The sequence below is a fragment of the Micropterus salmoides genome, unplaced genomic scaffold (genome assembly GCF_014851395.1).
Source record: "Micropterus salmoides isolate LMB-PRFRI ecotype aquatic unplaced genomic scaffold, ASM1485139v1 Ms_hic_scaffold_16, whole genome shotgun sequence".
Lineage (NCBI taxonomy): Eukaryota > Metazoa > Chordata > Actinopteri > Centrarchiformes > Centrarchidae > Micropterus > Micropterus salmoides.
The window spans coordinates 10,738,355-10,761,004 of NW_024040707.1; the positions used below are offsets into that span (position 1 = coordinate 10,738,355).

Below are 22,650 nucleotides of genomic sequence, written 5' to 3' on the forward strand. Positions count from 1 at the left end.
TCTCATCCTTCAGGGCACAGCCAGTAGTTTGGTGATAATTGCATGGTGGAGCCAGTGTTCATATTCATGGTAACCCTGAAGCAGGTCTCTCCTCCTGCAAATAGATGTCTTTTTTTCCCAGCCGCACTCACATCTCTTCATCATCTTTTACATTCAGTGAGCTGCAGGTGCCTCACTTGCTCAAAGAGTGTAAAGCAATATTATTCTTGTTTATAGCAAACTTCTATGCCATTAAAGTGCCTTAAAATACATTCAAAATATTCAAAATTATGAGCCAAAATGTGGATATGACACATGCCAGTGGTAGAGGAAGAATTCAGATCATTTAAGTGTCAGTAATACAATGTAAAAATAATCTGTAAAGTAAAAGTCCTTTATTCAACTTAATCAAATCAAATAAGCTATCAAATAAATGTAGATAAAAGAAAATGACAGTATTTCCCTCTATGATGTAGTGAAGTAGAAGTAGAAAGTGTTATTAAAAGAAAGTACTCTAGTAACCTCATATTTGTACTTAAGTACAGTAGTGAAGTAAATGTACTTAGTTACGTAGTTGTCCACCACTGATTATAAGCAGCTATTTATGAAACCATCAAAAATGTTTAGAGGGGACACAGACATCAGAAGTATAAAGTAGCATAAAATATAAATACTCAAAGTAACTCAAAACTGTGCTTAAATACAGTACTTGTGTAAATGTACTTTTCACCACTGATGACAGTCTATATTTAGCCACAAATGTCCACACAGCGAGGTATTCAGATGTTCTCAGAAAGCAGAATTTGTCTGTTTGATCACCCCTGAGATGCTGACTTAATGTAGCTTGTTGTCTGTTTTTTTTCTTTCTTATCAGAAGGGGGCACATGTGAAGTAATTGCTGCTCACAGATGCTGTAATAAGAATCGTATTGAGGAGCGGTCACAGACAGTCAAGTGTTCTTGTCTGCCGGGGAAGGTGGCTGGAACCACCAGAAACAGACCTTCATGTGTCGACGGTGAGTATTTTAGCATAAAAAGTCCAAGACATCAGGTTTTACTACAATTCTGCCCTAAAGCTGCATGGGGAAAAAATATTTGTTTCAATGTCCTTGCAATGCAGGAAAAGAATGATTTCCATTTTTATATTCAGTTCAACTAAACACACTCTCTATTATATAAAAAAGACAAATCCTGCCAGACAAAACTGCTATGTTTTGTAAAGATACAGAGATTTGTTCAAATAAGTCACCCATGCAATGCCTTGCCTCAGATAAGATTAACATTACCTGGGATAATGTCACATTCAAATTCGGTTGCTGACAGACTTTACTCCAGCAGCAGACAGTCAAACACAACAGCTGAATGTAGCACATCGTAGGGAAGAGTAAAGAAAGGGAAACAACTGTTGATTACATAGTTAACTCATAGATATTTCATGATGGTTTTATATATCATTTGATAAATGTTTGTTGCACAGGCCCAATCCCTTGTAAGAAAAGGATTTGGTGCTCAGGTCCGACACAACTTAGACACATATTGGCTTTAGTAAAACCTCTCACCCTCAGCTTTCATCCTAAATCCTTTTGCAAATATTACTGCAATCTCTGGGCAGACTGGGGGAGTTTGAGGTCTCTCGATGTCAGCTCTGACAGATTCTTTTCCTCCGTCACACATTACAAACCATTTACTGTCTACTTAACCTGTATTTAAGGCAATTTTCTCTCTTGACAGCAGAAATGTGGCATGCATTAAAGTCAAGTCACATTCACACCTACAGATTCAGTCACTCAATGAAAAGCTCCATTGAACTCTCTGCATTAGCTAGGACCACACCATCAACAGATGTGTTTGAATGATTTATTGATTAAAAACTAGTGCTGGGCAATGATTACAATTTTTAATCGTGATTCATCGCATGATTTTCTGCGATGAATCACGATTAAATAGCATATTTATGTGCAAAATTGAATAATGAATTCTAAAGTAATGTGTTGTGCACTTTTATTTTACAGTACATATTTTTATGTACTGCTATATACACAAAAGTGCAATAACATGTGGTTTGCAAACACTTTTTACCAGCAGTATTCCCTTTACACAGTAGCAATAAAATATTTCTTGTAAATCTCATTAATGTAATCAAATCAAATATAAAACCAAAGCTATTTGCCTCTGCCAGGGCATTTTTATAGCTTGTTAAGACAAGTTAGAGTCCAGAGCCACGATCATAACATCATAACAGGCACCTTCTGAGCAACAGGTTATATATAAATCTGTTTTCTTGGGGGGGGGGGTTTCTGAGCAGGTAGGCTCTTTTTTCTTTTATCAGGGAGCAGCATAAACAGTCTATGTTCAGTAGCAAGTGTCCCTGTTAGAGTGAGGTGAAGCTGCCGAAGTTGTCTTGTCTTGAACGTTCTGTACACGACGTGCAGCACAAATCATTGGAAGAGAGACTGATCCTCGCTGTTTGTGAGTTTCCAGAATCTATACTGTTTTACTAAATAGGACATCAACTTGAGGGAATTCGCATGGCAGAGCATCCCCACAAAACTAGATGAAGGCCTATCAGATACAGTTATGTAGACTTTAATTTTAACTTAATTTAACTTATCAACCCCATGGAGCCAAGCAACTACGTGATTTTAAGAAGGTTCCTAAGATCAACATATTCCTCAATACTAATCAGCATGCAGTGAGTAGCTATCCATTATGGCATTAAATCACTTTTGTTTATCTACTTCTCCCACAAGCTGCAGCGTAGTTTGCCGAAGCCTCCCTCCAACTCTTGTTTGGGTGGGTGATTTGTAGACTGATCAACATCCCACCCTCCTGTGTGTGACCCATGTATGTGTATATATGTGTCTTCAGAGTCAGTGAGCAACAGACTTTCAAAATAATAGGTCTAATAATAAAAACTGCATAAACGTGCAATAAAATAATTGTTGACGTTAGTTAATTAATTAATTGTGGGGAAGGTTTGGTGGGAAATCCGCCATAGCACCCTGGATGATGGAATCCTCATAACCCTATGGGGAGGAAGAAGAAGATGAGGAAACAAGATAGAGAAAGGGGTTGGGGGGAGAGCTGCAGAATACAAGAGCAAAGAAAAGAAGATGGGTTAGGTGAGTATTTATGGAAATGCCTGGAGTGACATGATTGAGGTGTGGTCCTGCTCCTCTAGAACGGACCACACTAGAGAGCTGCATTGGGATTGGGAACCCACGGGTTTTAACACTACTGAGCGGGCGGTTGAAAAATATACTGTGGATCCCGCAGTAGCGCTAATAAGATGGACTCAACAAACGAAATTGAAAAGAAGATTAAAGTGAGTGCATGCGGCTGCTCCCGAGAATGAGGAGGCTAAACCCCATTGGTGTCTCTTAAGGAGTGAAGTTTACTCACTGCACAGCCTCGCTGATGTCCGTCACACGCGCTTATACATTACAAAACTTCTGAGATGTTATTGACAAAAATGAATGCAATGATTTATGTCGGTTATTCTGCATGTTTAGGATAGCCCAAACATTTGTGTCCTTTTTTTTCCACTGCATGTCACAATGTTTGCGGGCGCAGGGAAAGAGGATCTTTCATGGTTTTGGTCTGGGATTTCCGTAACTGCAAGTAGTTTGCAAGGGTCTGGAGAGGGTTGGATGCAGACTGATAGCAAGTCAGTTGTAAGAGGAAGACAGTGAGCATTTTTAGCTGGGTCTTGGCATAGACATCCTCTGAGTAGTAAGGTTATCTGTGGATGGTTAGAGGCAAAGCTGGGGCTGCCAGTTTGGAGTTTGGAGAAAAATCTATGGTAAACTTTGGTGTGCCTTTTTATAGCCATCAAAAAATGGGTATAGTTAACAAAACAGGACATAGTGACGGGATCGAACGATGGAAAGGTTGATCTTGATGGAAAATTTCATGAGGTCAAGGAAAGATGTAAAGGAGAATTTATAAGGACTTGGGAAAAGACAACCGCCTCAGAGAATCCGATTGCACTTCTGGACTCACCTGCTACCTGGACCGTTTCAGGATCGTGGAAAGTGGGGTCTCAGGCATGTAGGTGGCCTAGAAGTTTTGGCTTCCTAGGGCCAGAGAGTAACCTGCATACTCGCTTGGATTTGCGGGGTTGCACTGCACTCCACATGCTAATAGTCAGGCAGACAAGCACTCCCTGAGTAAATGCCAGGCGTTCGTGGTAACCATGGAAACAGCTTATGTGCACTACTGTGTCCCTGCTGATATAATTGTATTTTCTTTAAACCTTCCCTAAATTACAACTATATGTACCAGATACATCCAGTCTTGTGCCAATTCTCTTCCAATACAAAAGCCCTCTTGTTTATGTTCCCATCACCATTTAGATAACAGTTAAAGGATCAGCCTCTCATCCATTGATTTGCACTGCGCGTCACGTAGAAAAAAGTTAAAGACAATTCAACTTTGGCAGCGGGCGGACGTGTGTGCATATTGCCAACGCCTCCTTACCTGCCATTCATTGAAAATCAATTACTAGGCATGTCAGTCGCTCCCTTTCTGAAAAGACCTTTATGCTGGGTCTGCTGGTGTGGGTTGATGGAAACTTTAAAAGTGATCATTATGATTCTGTCCAAATAATTCCTTGTCCGATTGGAATAGTGAGATGGAGTCCATTCTCGAGATGATGGAAAGAAGTGGAAGATGAAGATGCTTGTAGTAATTCACATGAGCTACTGAATAGTAGCTTAGCTTGCTTGAGGTGATGTTGCGAGATATTGGAGTGAAGAAGAGGAGATGGGTTTGGTGGTTGTTTATGGAAATGCTAGGAGTGGCATGATTAAGGTGTGGTCCTGTTCCTGAAACTACAAAGCAGCAGTTTTGCACAAGTTGTCTGAAACACATGGCACATACAGCCAACAGCCACCTGCGACATGACACATTTGATAATTAGGATTAGACATCCCCGCCTAATTATCCTGCATATAAAAACTGCTTGGGTGTGTTATCTGGTTTTGTATTCTGTTAGAGGGGAAATTACCTGCATCACCATCTCTCTTGTCTTTGTTGCCCGGTAGCATCCATAGTAATTGGGAAGTGGTGGTGTGAGATGGAGCCTTGCCTGGAGGGGGAGGAATGTAAGACACTCCCTGACAACTCAGGCTGGATGTGCTACGCCGGCAACAAGATCAAAACCACAAGGGTAAGATAACCTCTTTTGACCGCGGGAAACAAGGCGTTATACAGTAGCAGAACAGTAGGAGAGAATTGTACAGCGCTGTGACACTCGCAGTGGCATCAGCAACATAGCATAGTTATTTAGATTGAATTAGTTGCAAATTGATTTATTACCATCTCTGTTTAACTCCTCAGTTTCCCCCTTCCTTTTTTGTCAGAACACTCAGCCATACACAACATCAACATATTAACACTTTGTGGAAAGGATGCGAGGGAATGCCTCTGGTGCAAAGGTTAATCTGCAGGTCAGCCTCTTCATTTATATTGGGACACTGCTTACTATTTTCTCACAACTGATTTAATTACTTTAATTAATTAAGCTTTCTAAAGGGCAAAGCATACAAGTGATATTCATTTCTGATGTTTACATCATCCTAAATACTTCTTTCCTTCTTATTTCAGCACTGTCACGGGCCCAATTAGCACAAAGACAATGAACCTATTGTTGCTTTAAGAAATGTGAACACTTCTCAGATTAAAGTGTAAAAAGATGTAGAATACATAACGCACATCCTGCTCAAGGCTACTGAAAATATTGACGCTCCAAGCTGCCTGCGGGGAACTTCATCATAACCTTGTAATGAATATATTTTCATCATTTTCTTTCCAACATTGAGATGGAACGTGAATATCTGGGCATTTGGATTAATATCTGAAGAGCATCTGGCGTCCCTCCGCAGACATCAATAAAAGTGATGTTCGCTACGTTGCACCAGACAGGACAGGAATACATCAAAGGACATGGGATGAGCAAGAACAGTAGTTGACAGCCCTCAGGTTTTTCTTTTTTTGTGGAAACATTGTAAGAGGAAAAATATTGTACAAATTGTTTGTCCTTTCTTGTGTACATAAAATTTATTTATGGTGGTGATGAAAAACGATCATTCGAGTCTCTGAACGCAGTCATGATCTTCCCTCTTGTCGCCCATAAAACCCAACACAGCCAAAGTTTGACGAGTTCAAGGGTGTGATTTTAAGATGAACTAGATGCATTGTGAGGGAGATGTTTTACAAATACAGCTTGTGTGTCTTCATTCTGTATATTTTACCATTTGTTTGTACGGTAATGTATGCCTTTGATCACCTCTTAAATGGCTTTACCAGTCGAATTTGGTAACGTGTCAGCTACCCTGAAACTGATTGATTCACCAAAAATGTGATAACAATAGGTTGTTTTCGATACTTGAAATGCCTTATTTGTGTCAAATCGTTTAAATAATGATATTGTACATACAAAGCCATCTATTGAAATGTGCTGAAATTTCATTAAAGTAATTGTTCCTGTACCTAATGTGAGCGCATCCTTGCTACTGCCCTCACAGGTGTTAGTTACCAGTGTTCAAGGATAGTAATCACAAATCTGACAACAATTTGATGCTAAAGTAGCCTACCCACGGCACCTGACATTTTGGAAAATGTGCTTGTTTGCTCTTTTTCCAAGAGCTACACTAGAAAATTCACACCACTCTCATGTCTGTACAGTAAATATGAAGTTGAAGGTAACGGTAGCTTAACTTAGCATAAAGACTGTAAACAGAGGGAAACAGCTAGCCTGACTCTTTCCAAATGTAACAAAATCTGTCAACCAGCACATCTAAAGCTCACTAATTAACATGTTATGTCTCATTTGGTTAATGCAACAAAATGCTGTCATTGTTGGTTTGATTAATACCGTCAGGTCCAGGGCCAATCGGAGTCAGATAAGGGCAGGTCTCTTGGCAGGGAGTGGAGCTGAAACAATGGCGGCGGCAGCTCAAGAAAACCCCCATGTCCTCTCTGAAACGAAAGTGGATGCAAAAGTACCGGGGACGAGAGAGGAAGAAATGAAATGGCCTATGAGCTGAATACACAGCTATGACAATAATAGACATAGGCCAACAATGTGTGACAATGAGACCACAAAAATAGGATGTGAACTGTATTTTATGAAGTTATTAAATCAGCATCTCCATAACTTATTAACTATAAACAGGCAAAAAGAAATGATTTGATACAATTCGATTGGAAAGACTTTTGCAAAGGATTTTCCATGAACATCATGAACATCAGTTGACCAGAAGTATTGGGCCTTGTGTGCAGTATTGGAGCATGTTAGGCCTACTTCCTTTTATAAATGTTTTCTTGTCAGAAGTATACAATTCGTGCAGCACTGAGTAGCTAAATTTATATAAATAAATAAATTTATGTATTAATTTTTTAGTTTTTACGTATTCCTCCATGCAATTACGTGCATGTCCTTTAATCATAATCATCTCAAACGAAAACATCTGAATCACCCCCTTCAAACTTGTAGCTAATCTATAAGCCTGACCCAGGTTATTAACTGAAGGTATACTTGCTCTCTGTATACACAGGTATATAAAGCTAAGAACGATTACACAGATAGATGAATGGGTAACAGGACTCTCTCTGTATTTACAACACTTCGATACAGTATCACAGTGTGATACTGGCCATTGCTTTCATAACATCTACCCCTAGGGAGTTATTCCAGGAGAAAATCGGGGTGACTGTTGGTGCTGTGCAAGGTGTCATCCATCTTCTGGAAAAATGAAAGCTTTTCCTGGACCTTCCACGCTTCATTATTTTCCACTTTCCAAGTATATTCAGCTTTGTTTAAAAGCATTGTTGTCTGTTCATGAAAATGCACCAGTTCTCCTATTCACAAGATAAAAATATGAGCGATTGATATTTTATTTTCCTCTAATTTCATCTGCTTTTAAACAGCATCTGACCAATTTGCACCATATTCTGCCTCTTGCACAGTTTATCCATGCATTTATTTTTATCAGTTTCTCTGATATGATGGGATACTGGGTATCTGCCACTGTACCTGCTAGTGAAATTTGAGCACCTTGTCATTTTCAAGATAAAACAGTAATTGTTTTCGGTAGCAACAATGTCAACTATGGTTGTCCCATTTTTACCTCAGCACTCTATGTTACTCCATGGTTCATTCCCATAGCAATCCCTAACATTACCCGAAACATTATTTCCTATCAGTTATCCAAAAGCATGTTGCTTTCTTAAAATATCTTTCGTGATCTAACAGATGTCTGTTGTCTCTGATGTCTTTCCTACCAGAGAAATAGAGTAGTCACCAGTGGTTAAACCAGTGTTTAAATCCAATATTTCGCAGACTGTGTGGCTCTGCACTATTCTTCTTCTCTAGAACATGCGCTAAGTCCATTGCACATGTTGAGGCAGTCTGTGAAATTCTTTTTGCCTTGGCAAATATTTTATGTTTCTGCGCACACAGTAGGAATATGCAGGGTCACAAAAATACCTCTGAAGATCCAACCTGCTGTATAACAGGTGAAAAAAATAAAGATTTGACTTTTCCCATAAGTTTGCATAAGAAACGTTACTGTATGTGATAGAATCAAAGTGACGTATAGTGTGCTGCGATCTCAAATGGGGCTATCAAAACCCCAAACGCAGGATAAATTTCAGCTTTTTAGAAAGAGAAAATTAACCAATGTACAAAATATAGTGCAAAAGCAGGTGAAACAGAAGCTTGGCTCCCAATGGAAAACATGCTAATCTAATTTGCATAGTGACTACAGTCAACTGACTTGTCTTACCAGCAGCTGTCATCCACATTCATTACAGAGTGTGAATTTAACTCAATCAAGAACTTTAATGAGAGACAACCATGTTTAGCTGTAATGAGGAGGACATTGTACTGTAAATCCAGATGTGGTTGTATTAGCGATAAATAGTGAATTAATAGGAAACTAAATGGCATGTATTCAGTATTTCCCTGCTGTGCTGCCCTTGCATGGGTTGTCTGTTGGGTCCATCTGTGCAGAGGATCGTGCTGCATAAACACAGATGCCAAATTACAGCACACTCTCCATCATCCATTGTGCTGAAATTACACCAATTGTCTATACATGGCTGGATGAATACACGAAAATGATGTTTAGGTTTATTTGCTTCAGGCAATCGCAATTTGATCTAGCATTTGAAATAATGTTTCCTATCCAACATGGGTTTGCTATATGGGCATAATATGTGACGGCAGCAAGAAGCATCTCATTTTCTGTCAGTCTTCGGAGTGGCTCTCTGGGCTGCTGCTGTAGGCTCTGATGTCTCACATCAAGCTGCAGAACAGTGAGAAATAAGACACAAGTGATGATGATGTGCCCTGACTTCTTTTTATGATGCACCAGGGACGTCCTGGGAATTGAGGCTCCCATGGGTTTGTTCTGAAGATACAATTCATTCAAAACACTCAGACAGTCTAGTCATGCTTCATCCTCTGCACTTGGAAGTCGCTGCTCTTTTTCCATGAATATCAAGGTGCAACTTAAAGCAACAGGATATGATGATAAGGTGTTAAGTGTGAAAGAACTCCTATCAAGATAAAATCCCTGCACACCAATAATTAAATGCTTGAGAGAAGCTCAATGCTTGAGATGCCTTTTTATTAGTAGCTTATAAAATTAATTGCTTGTCTGTTAATGCTGGATGCTAAACTTCACATATGAGAAACTGCAAGGCACACATATGCAGTAAAAAAATATTAAAGAATGTTACTAACTCCTTTTTTCAGTTATTTTCTGGGGCATCAAGCAATCACCAAGATTACCCAGTCTAATCACATCCTGTACAGAGAACGGTCTCCACTGCCCCTGCAGGATTCTGGGATTTCAAAGTCAAGGTAACGTGGACTAAACTGGATTCTAATTAAAGTTGACATCAGGTGCCTCATGCTCCTTTCCCCCTCCTCTTCAAGCTTTCATCTAAATGATTCATGCAGAGAACACCAGGCCTTTCATGCCGTTAGGTCCTCACAAAGGAATAACAACTTGATCACACAATGCAAACATAGACAGATTTACAATGACACCGGCACAGTGTCTGTTGCACTGGGTTATATAAAGTTATGTCAGACTGATGCTGAGGCACTCAGCTGACATTTGTGTTTTTGCAGGGATGTTTTTCCAAACATTCATGCTGACAAATGTGGAAGAGTAAATTAAATCAGAAGGCTAAAAATGGTTTTCTAATTGAATCACGCTGCATCATGAACAAAATGCTAAGTTTCCAGGTGTGGTAATTTGAATGAGACCTGCAGCGAACCTGACATGATTGTTTGGAAATGAATGTGACAAGTGTGTGTCAGCCATATGTTGTGGGCTAGAGCTCTGGTGATGTGGAAAAGGATCAGTTGAAGCAACTCAGTGTCGCTCTGGGTAAGTACCTAAATACCTAACTGAAATATGAAATTGAATCCTTTTCTGAAATTGCAGATGATACAGGTACGCTAAAAAAATTCTGAATAGAGAAATGAATACTTGGAGGCTACCACTCCCCACCCCACCCTACCCCCAGCACTCCATAAGTGGGAAGAGGATTTATCTCTCTGTGAGCCTGCCTTGAATTAAAGATGAGCTCCCACTGCCTTTTGTCAAGCTATTGTGAACAACACAGCATATAGTACACAATAACTACAGGTATGCAAAAAGAGGTTTGGTATAATAGTTCAGCTTTGTGGAGAAGCTGAACAGACTTACCATGACATGGATGTGCCTCCAGGCTGCATGAGAGGGCTATGTGCTCTTATTATTCGTATATTGAAATTGCAGGCTGAAAATCTTGTCTCTGAAAAACCTGAAAATTAGTGGAAGTTGTGCTGCTAATGAATCCTAACAACTTTATCCAGGCTGGTAGTTTTGTTTCTGATGTATGAAAATAAAAAGATTTGTGACTTTAACTCAAGGACTAATACAACTTGTCAATGTTAACACAGAAATGAGTAAGATCCACCCATTCACCATGTCTGTCCTTACACATTTTTAGATAGGGATACTCTTGTGTTTATCACCAAGAAACTGTCTGTCTGATATTTGTATTTTTTTTGTTTGTTTCATGGCAGACAATGACATAATGGGAGCGTCATCTGTTGAGGCGAAGGACGTGAAATGAGCAGCGGCCGACTCGTGTCCAATCCATCTCCCTCACTGTGGTGTCTTGCTGTAGGTTATTTTCTTCCTCACCACTCTGGCCTCACCCTTATGCATGACTCTAATGGAGACTGACAGTAAATCACAATTACCCATACAAGACACTTTAAAAATAGTTTAGGAAATTAGGCTGCCTTAATCTGAAGGCTGCAAACATGAACACATGGCCCGCGTTGTACAACGTCCTATGAGGGCACATCATATGAAAGTTGAAACCCTTAAGAGAATAGGGCTCTAGTCATGCATTTACACCTTTGTCCTTATTTTATTTGTCCCTAAAACATGTGAAACATTCGGCAGAGAAGTATGAGTTTTCAAGGCATTTTAAGCAGGAAAAATATGTTGCTCCAGTTAGTGGGTGGGATCAAAAATCTCCAAAAATGTTGTAGCAAATTTTCAAATTAGCTCTGTCTTGAGAAATCAACCACAGATTTTAAGTTTAAACAACTACAGTATATTCTCACATAAAAACCTGCATTCCGTGACACCACAACAGCAGTATTATAACTTACAGTTGTGGTTCTTCTCCTCCACCATTGCTGGTTGTTGGTGCGAAATGCATTCTGGGATACACGGCTAAGTCCACACAAGTCACCACCCAATGCATGCTCAGTGGGCGGAGCTTAGAACACATATGGGTATTTGACTGAACTCAGCTAGATGCGGACTTTTGAATTGGAACAGTATTTTGGTCCACAAGTCCACAAGAACACAAGTACAGACAAGAACGCAGATTGAGAAACAGCTAATTTCTTGGCCAGGTGCAGTGACTTCCTGGAGTCTTTGCTGGTTGCCTGGAAACCTCACAGCAACCATAAAACATCAATAGAAATAGAAATAGTCCTGCACTTTAACCCCCATAAAACCACAAATTGTGTATAAATAGGCAGTGTCTCACTCAGGGTACATAACCATGTAAGTTTCATTAATGTACAATGCAGCCATGAGGTATGAATTACATATGAATACATCACAGCAGAGAACATTAATATTGTCCAATTAATGTTTGTTCATTAAAGTGTAATTGTTCAGTTCTGTTTTAATTAAGCAAACAAGTAATCTCAATTCCAGATAGCATGTATGCATAATGTCAAGCAAACAGATGAAACCTCTCAGCTATAACCAAACTACTTTCAGTGTATTTCTCTGAGTCGCCTATATGGCAGTAAAAGAAGGCTAATTTAGTTCAGACACACAAACACACACACACACACACACACACACACACAGTATATACACAAAGAGAGAGCGATAGGGAGAATTGTGTTTACATTTTTTATTACAAGTGTCAACTCCAGATGAGGAAAAAGTTGTTAAAAGGGAATAGAACAGCATTTCCATTATGTTTTTCATGTGCCCCAGGATAGTTTATTTTCTATTAGTGAACATGAACTACTGTCCCCAGTAGACAGTCACAAGAGAGGAAAGGTTCCCTGACACATATCACCTGCAAACTGATATCAAATAAGCTGCCAGAAATGTGTTATTTGTGACTGGTTTGACTTATGAGAATCGAGTCTAAAGACATGTTCCAACCTTTGTAAAGAATAGCTCTAAATGAGGTTATTTCTGTCTCATTTTGTAGATCAAATGTAGAAAATTGTAAATTTATTCATCTGTTGTGGTGCGCCATATTTCTGCCCCTTTCTTGTGTTCTACATGTTCCAGCTAAGAATAAGGATCTTTTAACTCTCGTCTTAATTACCTTGTTTTGGCTACTTTAATTTTGAGTTTAGGATATGATTTTTGTTTTTGCCATGTATTATGACAGGTTCTCAGAGGGTTTCTTCTCAATTTGTACTGAAGAACAGAGATAAAGCTCTTTTCACAGGCTTTAAGGTTATTTTGCAGATAAAAGGTAATCAAGCATCACTGCACAGCTTTCTTAAATTTTTCTAAGAACCTGCGTGAGTGCGTATAAATCACAGCGACACATCTGAAAGTCACCTAATGAATGTCACAGCAGCTCCTTTGAAAATTAATCGAAGAAAGAAAGTTGTGAGTGCAGCTGGTATTTTAGGAATACAGGCACACATTTGAGGATGTGTGCTGTCATTGCTGACATAAACCACACTGGGGTGTTATAGATTTTACCTTATTTCAAACTTTTATTCCAAAAAGTTAGTTCTTGTTCAGAATTTGAAAAACAAAATCTCTTACTTGACAAAGTATGGCCATAAAGGTGGCAGCACATTATGTTACAGACAATATACAACTATGACAGTACAATATTGTGTACAGTACACAGGAATAAAAAGTTTAAATCAAAATATTTCTGTGAAAAAGTTAACAGAGAGTTTAAGAATGGTGATAATACGGAAGTCACACATCAACTTATTCAGCTCAATCCCCAGTGGATTTTATTTGCAGCTTCTGTAGAGTCTGTGAGAAAATGTAGCTCCATCAGTTCCTGATCTTCCCAAAGCTTTCTTGTCCAGGTCTACTCAGATTTTAAGAACAGTCAGGGAATCTTGGGAACTTTATTTTCAATGAGCTTTGCATTTCGGTATAATATGAATACATAAATTTAAGTTGGGGAGTGGTTCAGCGAGCAAGACTCGGGGATAAAACTACTGTTGGACATCTAGAGAAGCCTAACCGACTCCCGAATTTAATATGCAATAATATGTTGAACCTAACTAATCAAACTTAATTTTCAATCCAAGCCTGAGAATTTAAATCAGTGACTGAAAAGTATCTAAATCCACTTGGTATACGTCATTAACAAAATATTTCCTGTATTCAAGCAAAGCTTAAGTTGCCAAAACTGAACAAAATCAAAAGTGACATGTTACTAAAAACATTAGGGTTGCATGTAACAATTATTCTCATTATTGATTATCTTGATTAATTGTTTGGTCTAAAGATCAACAGAGAAATATTATCTATTGCATTTTTGCTTACAATGTTTAAATAGTTAAAAGGTGGAGTTATGTTATTCATCTATTAAGAATGTTCTGAAATAATACTGAATAACTGTTTAAGTGCAAGTTATCGTAGCACTGTACCCCTGAGGTCTTCTGTAAACAGTTGAACTGTGTCAGATCATGTTTATAATACTGTAGTCAGCTGTTTCACAAGCTGCTGGTGGATTTATAAAAGTAGCTACCATATGACACATTCATTATGAGACGCTGCTGTGTACAAAGCCCATCAAGAGACTCACAATTTGTAATGTGACAACCTTTCAGTGAATCTACAAAAGAGGTTTCATTCATAACCAAAAGCATATTACAAGTGGACGGTATCACTGATTTTCTAAAAATTTTCAAAACAATAAATACTAATATCCTTATCATTATTATCATTAAGTGAATCTTAAAATTAAATTTTATCATGCTGACGACATTCATAACACTGCTAACATTAAATAATAATTAAGACTTGAATCTTTGTAAAGCGATGCATAAATTGCCCTCAGAGTCAAATCAAGTCACTACCAAAACAATCATAATGCATAATTGTGTTAAGTAAATGTTGAGCAAGCTGCTTACAATTCAGCTGCTTGCAAATAGCACAGCATGTGGCATTCATACAAGTCTGATGCCTCAGATGGGATGATTTGCAGTCACTGTATTTGTGTTATTATAAAAAGGTGTTCAGAAGGAATATTATTCATATAAAAAGGAAAACTGATGAAGTGGTAATTAACATTGTGTTTTGTGGCTATGAATTCCTTCAAGGCAGAGACTCTCCAATGTTTCCCATCATTACTATAAGCACAGTTCCCTCCACAGGAGCACTCAGTTTAGAGAGACAAACAAAAGCATGATGTAAATACTCTCAACAGTGAAAAAGCTGCTCTTCTCTTCTGTCTCCCCCTTCTCCCCATGATTAGCATTTCAAACAGTCCTTGTTTTGCATCAGAGCGTCATGCTTGCGTGCATGCCATCACAGCCTTGCAGGTGGTGGTCTGTCCAACCAGTGAAGTTGAAAAGCAGCCTTTGTGTGTGTGTGATTGGGGGGGGGGGGGGGGGGGGGGGGGTCTGTGTGTGTTTGTCAGAGTGCCTCTTCATGGTAAGGAGAAGTCCAAAGGGATCTGACCTCTTTACAAAGCTCAGAGTTAAGTCTATGGGACAGCATTTTCTACAAATGCTACACAATCATAAATTTCTCAGTATTTGTGGTCTTCTGCTTTGATCGGCGGAGAGAGTCACAAGCCACTGACTGGATTCACATTCTGCCTCCTGAAAATCCACAAAATCTCTTTTTAAGTGTCTGCCAGCAAGCTCATCCAAACTTTGATTGAGTGCATCACAATGTGCTCAGCATATCAAGCACTGAAACAATGATCACTTGCAGTAGCTGCCTCTTTGGACTGGGAAAAGGTGCTACGTCATTTTATCTTAAGTTAATTGCTATTAAATTGTCCAGTCCATGGGATTAACCCATATAACTGTGTTCAAGCCAAACAAAATTAAAATAATGAGTTCCTGCAGTTTAAAGCTCAGGCAGGAGATATCTAATTAAATCTATTTTGTTCTTTGCTCTATCTGATGGGGTGGTCACTGTCCTCAGAGTGCAGTGTTAGTTAAGGTTACTGCTGCAGGCCAGGACGGGCTTGTACTGATGAGATGGAGCTTCTGACTTGCTACCGTGCCACCTGAAAACAGAAACATATGAAGGTACAACATTTCACAACTCTGGATTTTGTTAATTTGTTTCAACATAATTTACATTCAATAAGCTGAGGGCTAACATTTTATCGTATTTTGCTCGTTTTCAGTCCGACCACTTGCTAAGCCCAGTCCTTGAATAACAATTGTCCAATCATATAGCTTAGCGACTAACAACCATAGGTAAGCTTTGGATTTCCCCACATGGCAAAACAGTGTGCATGGGGCTAAAACCAATACTCTGCATCTCAAGAGTTTAGGGGGATTGAGTCTTTACAAAATTAAAAACACAATTACAAAAGTGTATGAATAAATGTGTGTGATCATCTGCTTTTACGTAAGATATGATTGTTAGCATGCCTAGCTAACAACCTACAGTAGTAACTAAATGCATTATTGTGAGGTTTCAAAAAGATCTGTTCAGCACTGGAAGATCTGGTATGTAAGCCAGGATGCTACTTCAGTGTTTAGAGTAATGTTAGCTGTTAGCTGATGACAAGATTCCAGGGAGTCAATGCAACAGGTCAAGATATTGTTACAGTACATACAGTAACTCCCTGTAAGGCCACAACTTGTTTGTGTTGCATCAGTGATGTGTGTAACTCAGCAGTCTCCCTAATGAACAGACATCTCTTGAACTAAACCTTCAGACACTGGAAGTGAGTAGATGCGCAGTCACAGACTGAAGACACAGGCGAGGTTCTGCATCTTTGTACTACAACACTTCCTCATCTGTCAGGCTGTCCTTAAGACCAAACACCATTTCACAATGCATTCAAATGTGTAATCAACAGATGATCTGAGTGTTAAACTTTTTATGTGGTATATATCAGCAAGCAAGTCCAGCCCTCAGATCCGTGGTAATGTGGTGAATAAACACACTCCAAACCTCTCTGTGATGTGGGGTGAGAAAGAGATTTGTATCAGTTAATAATTTCAGTTGTCAGTGCATTTTCTGTCCTGGTATCACCTCAAATCTTGTGTCTTCAGAGAGATGGGAACATCTGGCCAATAGAGGTCAGAGGAACCAGACTGAACCTTTGGAATTCAGCCTCTTCACCTGCTGCCAGAGTGTGGAGCTTCCAAACAAGTGGATACAGTCTGGACATTGAGTTTTTTTGTTTGTTTGTTTGCCTATGAACAGTTATGTGATAAGACTGTCTGAAGGTTTATCTGACTGACATGTTGATAAGTGAAAAAAAATCACATCTTGAGAAGCTTCTGCAGAGCCACGGATCAAAAAGATCTCTTTAACTTGCAGCATAATACTTTAAAACTTATTTTCAATGTGTTTCCAATCAATATATCTCCATTTCACATCTGAGGGCCTTTCATAGCTCAATAAGCTGTAAGAGGTTTACATGCACTAAATATACGTCTTTTTTTTTTACTATAAGCGTGTGATGACTTTAATTGGCTGTAGGAGGTTGCGGTTGAAGACATAAGGACGACTGACATGACTGCTATGGAAATAGAACAAGGAAAGCCTTACTCATACAGCGCACACAGAGGAGGTCTCTATCACAGTGTTATCAATGTGTAGGACTCTTAGTGAGAGAGAAAATAGGCCATTTGATTGTGTTAGATTTTCCAAACTAACTGCAAAAGTGAAGCATACAGTTTATAAATTCAAACATTAAAGCATAAATCTTACCGCTGTGTTGCTCGTCCAAGTATGTTTTTCTATAGTAAGTTTTCAAATTGACTATCCAAAGGTTATTACAGAATGAAACATTTTATTTTTGAGACAAAAAAAGCAAAAGCTAGCTGTTTCCTTCAGTAGATTAACAATGCTGCTCCTTGATTTTCATGTTCTACATACTGACTATTTGAATGGGAAATGTAACATTAGTTTAAGCCTCAGCTTTTTAGCATTATGTTATGTACTGTATGTAGCTATCATGTACATTAAGAACCTTTTTACAGAGTTCCTTTAAAACAAGTCAGCTAGAAACATTATAAAGTCAGATGGAGACATTATACTTCTACTCCAGTACTTTTATTTGATCAATTTTACGTGTTTTTCTACACTGTGGTATTGCTACTTTTGCTTAAGTACTTATTCCTCCACTGCTCTCTTCTGTTTTATTCTATTGTTCAGTAGTATAATCTGATGGACCACATGACTACCGGATATCTTTTGATCAGTGGCTGTGTGCTGGCAGTGCTAACTTGGCCCTGTTTCACTGTAAAATGTTTCCCCCAGGAATCATACATACTGAATAAAACAGCAACTGATGAGAAAGTGCATTTCTAAATGCAGTGCGGTTTCCTTTGGCCGTCAGATTTAATTACATGGGTTTTAGTGTTCAGTAGTTTACAGCTTATTTCATGTTTGTCCTCTTGGCCCCATCATTGACCAGATTATAGAATTAGTTTTTCTAAGCCCACTGTGCCTGGTGGAGAGCAAGAGGGTTGATATGGCCAATGGGAGCAGTGATTATGCTTGATTTTGGAATCCTTCAGCATCAAAGGAGAGCTTATAAAAATAAAGCTTTGTGATGAGCGCTCACAAGTCTGTCAGCCACTGATTTTCATAAAAGTAACGCAATAAAACAGGAGCAGATTTACCATATCTCTGCATTTAAGTGTTTATAAATACCATGTCTTAAATTACAGCCATTTTGTGTTAGGTCTTTTGCACAGTGTTGGTGCCGCTGTGACTCAGACTAATGCAGGCCTTCTCCTCACCTTTGTGGTCTTTACTTTGTTCCCAGAGATGCACGACCAGCCAGTGAGGTCAGGGAGAACTCGGCACTCCTCCCCCTCCAGACACGGCTTCATTTTACACCACCACTTCTGTCGCACAATGGAAGCTGGAGAGAAAAAACACACCACAGCAGAAGGTCACTATTTAGAAACGAGGACTTCAAAAAAGACTTGTTTGGGAAAAAAACTCAATCAGAAGTCACACTCTCTGGTTCTTGAATGCCTGTGTATCAGTAGATTCTGGTGAAACTGACTAATCTGACTCTACTTTGAGTAATATATTCATGTAATATCAGAATATTTCCAGTTTAGAGAAGTAGAAGAGGGTCCTAGTAAAATTACCTTCAACACAAGAGGGTAGAGCCCTTGTTGTCCCCGCCACCTGTCCTGGGAAGCAGGAGCACTTGACTGTTTGAGAGCGTTCTTCAATTTTGTTCTTATTGCAGCAACGATGAGCAGCAACCACTTCACAAGTCCCTGTCCTCTCCTGCGATGACCCTGAGGAAAGGAATTTAGAGGAAAAGGCATTCAGCATTTACATATGGAAGTATTATAGTAAAATGGCAATGATTTCTTAACTTTAAATTAAATAAATCCCGTTGTCTTTGTATTACACTCTTTCAATTGACCAGGCATGTAAGCACTGCAATGCAATACTTCAGCCCTGATTTTGATGTTTTTGAAGCTACAGCACCACCAAGTGGATCGAAAGCATCAGCACATCTGTCATTGTCGAGGAAAAAAACATTAGAATGTCAAATCAATCGGCATGTTCAGCCACCTAATTTAATGTTTCAGATTGTGTATTATCCAAAATGATCAGAATAAACAGCAGGAGCAGAAATTTATTTTCCACATTTGCATCAGTATCATTTCACAGAAACACAAATAAAAGGAATTGGATGTTACTTTTTGGTTGTTATTACACCATTAATGATTCATACAGATAAGCTTAAACTAAACTTCCAGTTGAACGGGTGTAAGAAAGCAGAAGTAAGAACATAAGAGACAAACATGTGTATGGATATTGCTAATTTAGAACTGAGGTGTCTGTCTGCCTGCATGAACACCTGCAGGACTTTGATGTTGATGAATTCATAGTTAAAGTAGGGTTTTAAATCAGTCAAAGCAGAACTCTAAAATGAAACGTAATTATTCAAAACAAAGACAAATCTCAGATTCAATTTTATTAATTAGTTATCCATACGAGGTAACTAAGAAGTGTAAGGGAAAATGTATTTTAAACGGCTTGATTTTTCTCCGAGGAACTACTTGTATGTTTCCATTTAATGCTATTTTATACTTCTACTCTAATACATTTCAGTTGGAAATATTGTATGTTTTGAATATGAATTTGGTAGCAGTTTTTTCTTCAATCGCTCCTATGAGGCGGGGCTGATCTCTAGGCTGGGAACCACTGAATTAAACAATCTAAAGCTATATAAAGGGCTCAAAATGTTGTGCATGCATTGATTCATCAAGATAAACAATTTAATGTAATGTATAATAATATATCAGTCACAGGAGACATTTTTTTGTGGAACCAGTACTTTTACTTGTGATTCTTTAAGTCAATTTTGATAATGATACTTTGAACACTTACTGATAAAGGAAATTAAATTATTTTAATTTGTAATGGAGTACTTTCAAATTATTTTTATTGGTATTTTTATTAAAGGAAGGAAGGTACTGATAGAAAATATTAAAAGTATTTATTTTTGAAATGTTGTAGTGTGTATGCCATATGTCATATACAATAACATTATACTAGATATAATTACATTCAGTTAATTGATTGGCAACAGTCAATCAGTGCATGGCTAATCAAATCCCTTTCACAGCATCTTAACATTAATATTCTAGTCTGTGGATTAATTGTTTTACCACAAGGTTTTGAGTACACCTCCATAATCATTTCTGTTTATAATGAGAAGCACTGTGAGTTTCAGGTCCTTGTTGCTTAAAATTAACTCTCTAACGAGCGACCAGGCTGTTGACCAGGAGCCATAATGAGTCCCTTAGGGGTGTGAGACTGGTCTGGTTGAGTCTGAACCTACCTGTCTGTCCTCGGGAGCTTTGGTTGCCAGTGGACACTAGCTGGCTACAGAAGCCTACACAAAGAAGCAGGAGGCCCCAGTGTAATGGTCGAGCCATTATGTTCAGCTTCATCTTGCCTGTGCAGACAAAGAGGTTCATGCACATTTGAACAGAAATATGTGTAGCCTATATGTTTGCGTAAGACCATAAAGTTTCTGATACCCCCTGACTTGTGATATGTGGTTTATAATTTCTGCATCTGATATTTGCTTGTTTATGACTTTCACATCACTAAGCTAAGCCAAGGCAAATCAAAGAAATGCCAATAAAAGCCAGAGGCAACTTTGAGGCAGATAAGAGTGGGTCCTTGCACTCTTTTCCGACTCTTATTATCCTTTCGGCTGTAAACATCTCTGCATTCAAAGCTCAACTCTTCCTCCACAACAAGTTATATTCCATGAGTCACAGAAAAACTGGGACATGGACTTTTAAGTCATACCACAGCAATAACTACTGCAAAACAAAGATGACATAAAGCAAAACATCACTTAATTCACTAGTTTTCTTGAGCCGTTTTCTTCCACTCACAGCTCATTTATGTTTATCATTTCCAGTATTAATTAATCTGCAGATTATTTAAACAATTACGAATCCTTCACAATTTCCCAAAGTCTAAGCTTCAAATTGCTTTGTTTTGAGTCCACAACTTTAAGATATTTAACTTAAAATCACATAAAACAGAGGGGAAAAAAGCAAATCCTTACATTTAAGTAGCTGGAGCCAGCAAATGTCTGGTAATTTTCATCTGAAAAATTATGATTAATCATCAGCAAATTAGTACGCGATCAATTCATCATTTAAAAAAAATGTTTTTACAAGTATTGCACATTAATATTCAATGATAAAGACATAATTTGTCATTAATCAGTCTCAGAATATGTCTGCCATATGCCAGTAAAGCTACTGTATGACATACACACATACTGTACCATGTTGTATACCATGATAATAAATAAATAAATAAATAAATAAATTTATTTACAGAATACACAAGAGACTATATAAAAATAAAATACATATAAGTTTGCTCAATAATGAGTTAGCCACAGTTAAAAACAGACTTTTGACAGTGACTGAAATTAACATTTTTACCTCTGCTCAGGTTACTGATATACATGATAAGCCACCGCTGAAATCCCCATCAGTGTCTGGATTAACATCATGTGTACCATATAATGATAAGGATGCAAAAGTTAGTTGTAATCCTCCAGTTTCTCAAATTTTCTGCCTCAATTAGTGTGAGCGAGAAAAACAATCGGCCCGTCTTCTGGTGAATAACGACCCAGCTGCTCAATAAAAAGCTGCAGATTCACACATCAGCTCTTCTCCCTGGAGTTTTTGTAGCCTACCTTTCCGGCAGGATGTCATCTGAGAGACGTGTTGGTCTGTGACTGTCTGTTGGATCACTCCGGCGAGCAAAGCCTGCCAGCTTTTCGCGTCAGGAAAATTAAAACTTAATCAAGACAGAAACCATCTGTCTCCCGGACGATAGGCCTATGCGGCCACTTTCATTAGCGCCATAAGAAGCTTATAGAGACTGCTGACATCCTGTCACCAGTTGTGGAACGGAACTAAGTAGGCTACATTTATTCAAGTATTGAACTTGGAGCTACTTGTATTTTTCTTTCCGTTTTATGCTACTTCATACTACTCAACTAAGCTACTTTCCACTAAACTACATTACATTTAGGCCTAACTCCATTTAGCCTACATCAGGTACAAAATACCCCTTAGAAATTATTATTAATTAATTATTATTTATTAGTACATCTTGCTGATAATAGTTACTTTTACAAGGTACATTTATTTGTCATATTACAACAGGGTCGTACAATGAGATGCAGTTTGTAGTAAGCAAACAATTTATACAAAAAAGTATATAAAATAATATACAGAAATAAAGTATTTTGCAGGTGCACTGCTGAGGCTATCATCAGCAAATGTACCCTTAAATGTAGGATTTTTACTTAACTGGGTACTTTTACTTTGAGGTATTGGTGCTTTTACTAAAGTCAATAGTCTGACAGTTGTGGAAACTAAGTATGTTTACTCCAGTAGCCTACTGCACCAAAA

General features: G+C 38.4%; 2 protein-coding genes across 4 annotated transcripts in view; one reads left to right on the plus strand and one right to left on the minus strand.

Moving 5' to 3' along the window:
* Window positions 1-6,469, plus strand: part of LOC119906212 (chemokine-like protein TAFA-1) — a 38,252-nt gene extending 31,783 nt beyond the window's left edge. For 2 of the 3 annotated variants that reach the window (XM_038723771.1, XM_038723770.1), the window contains exons 3-6: window positions 854-994; window positions 5,024-5,148; window positions 5,319-5,428; window positions 5,586-6,469. In XM_038723771.1, the coding sequence (XP_038579699.1) occupies window positions 854-994; window positions 5,024-5,148; window positions 5,319-5,428; window positions 5,586-5,637 (428 nt within the window). In that variant the 3' untranslated portion in view covers window positions 5,638-6,469. The remainder of the gene's footprint in view (window positions 1-853; window positions 995-5,023; window positions 5,149-5,318; window positions 5,429-5,585) is intronic. The other variant, XR_005444943.1, reaches the window with a different exon arrangement.
* Window positions 6,470-8,935: 2,466 nt separating this feature from the next.
* Window positions 8,936-20,649, minus strand: LOC119905100 (chemokine-like protein TAFA-4). Its single transcript, XM_038721827.1, has 6 exons — window positions 20,538-20,649; window positions 18,823-18,978; window positions 18,463-18,587; window positions 10,644-10,700; window positions 9,175-9,289; window positions 8,936-9,003 (listed from the first exon to the last, which is right to left on the minus strand). The coding sequence occupies exons 1-6, from the start codon at window positions 20,647-20,649 to the stop codon at window positions 8,936-8,938; spliced, it is 633 nt and encodes a 210-aa protein (XP_038577755.1).
* Between the last annotated feature and the right edge of the window lie 2,001 nt (window positions 20,650-22,650).

Coding starts and splice junctions, on each gene's coding strand:
- LOC119905100 (XM_038721827.1), bottom strand. CDS start 20,649: ATGAAGCTGAACATAATGGCTCGACCATTACACTGGGGCCTCCTGCTT. Junction 9,290..10,643: donor AAACCTCTTTTTGCATACCT/GTAGTTATTGTG, acceptor ACTGTTCTGCAG/CTTGATGTGAGACATCAGAG. Junction 9,004..9,174: donor TGCCCATATAGCAAACCCAT/GTTGGATAGGAA, acceptor GTGTTTATGCAG/CACGATCCTCTGCACAGATG.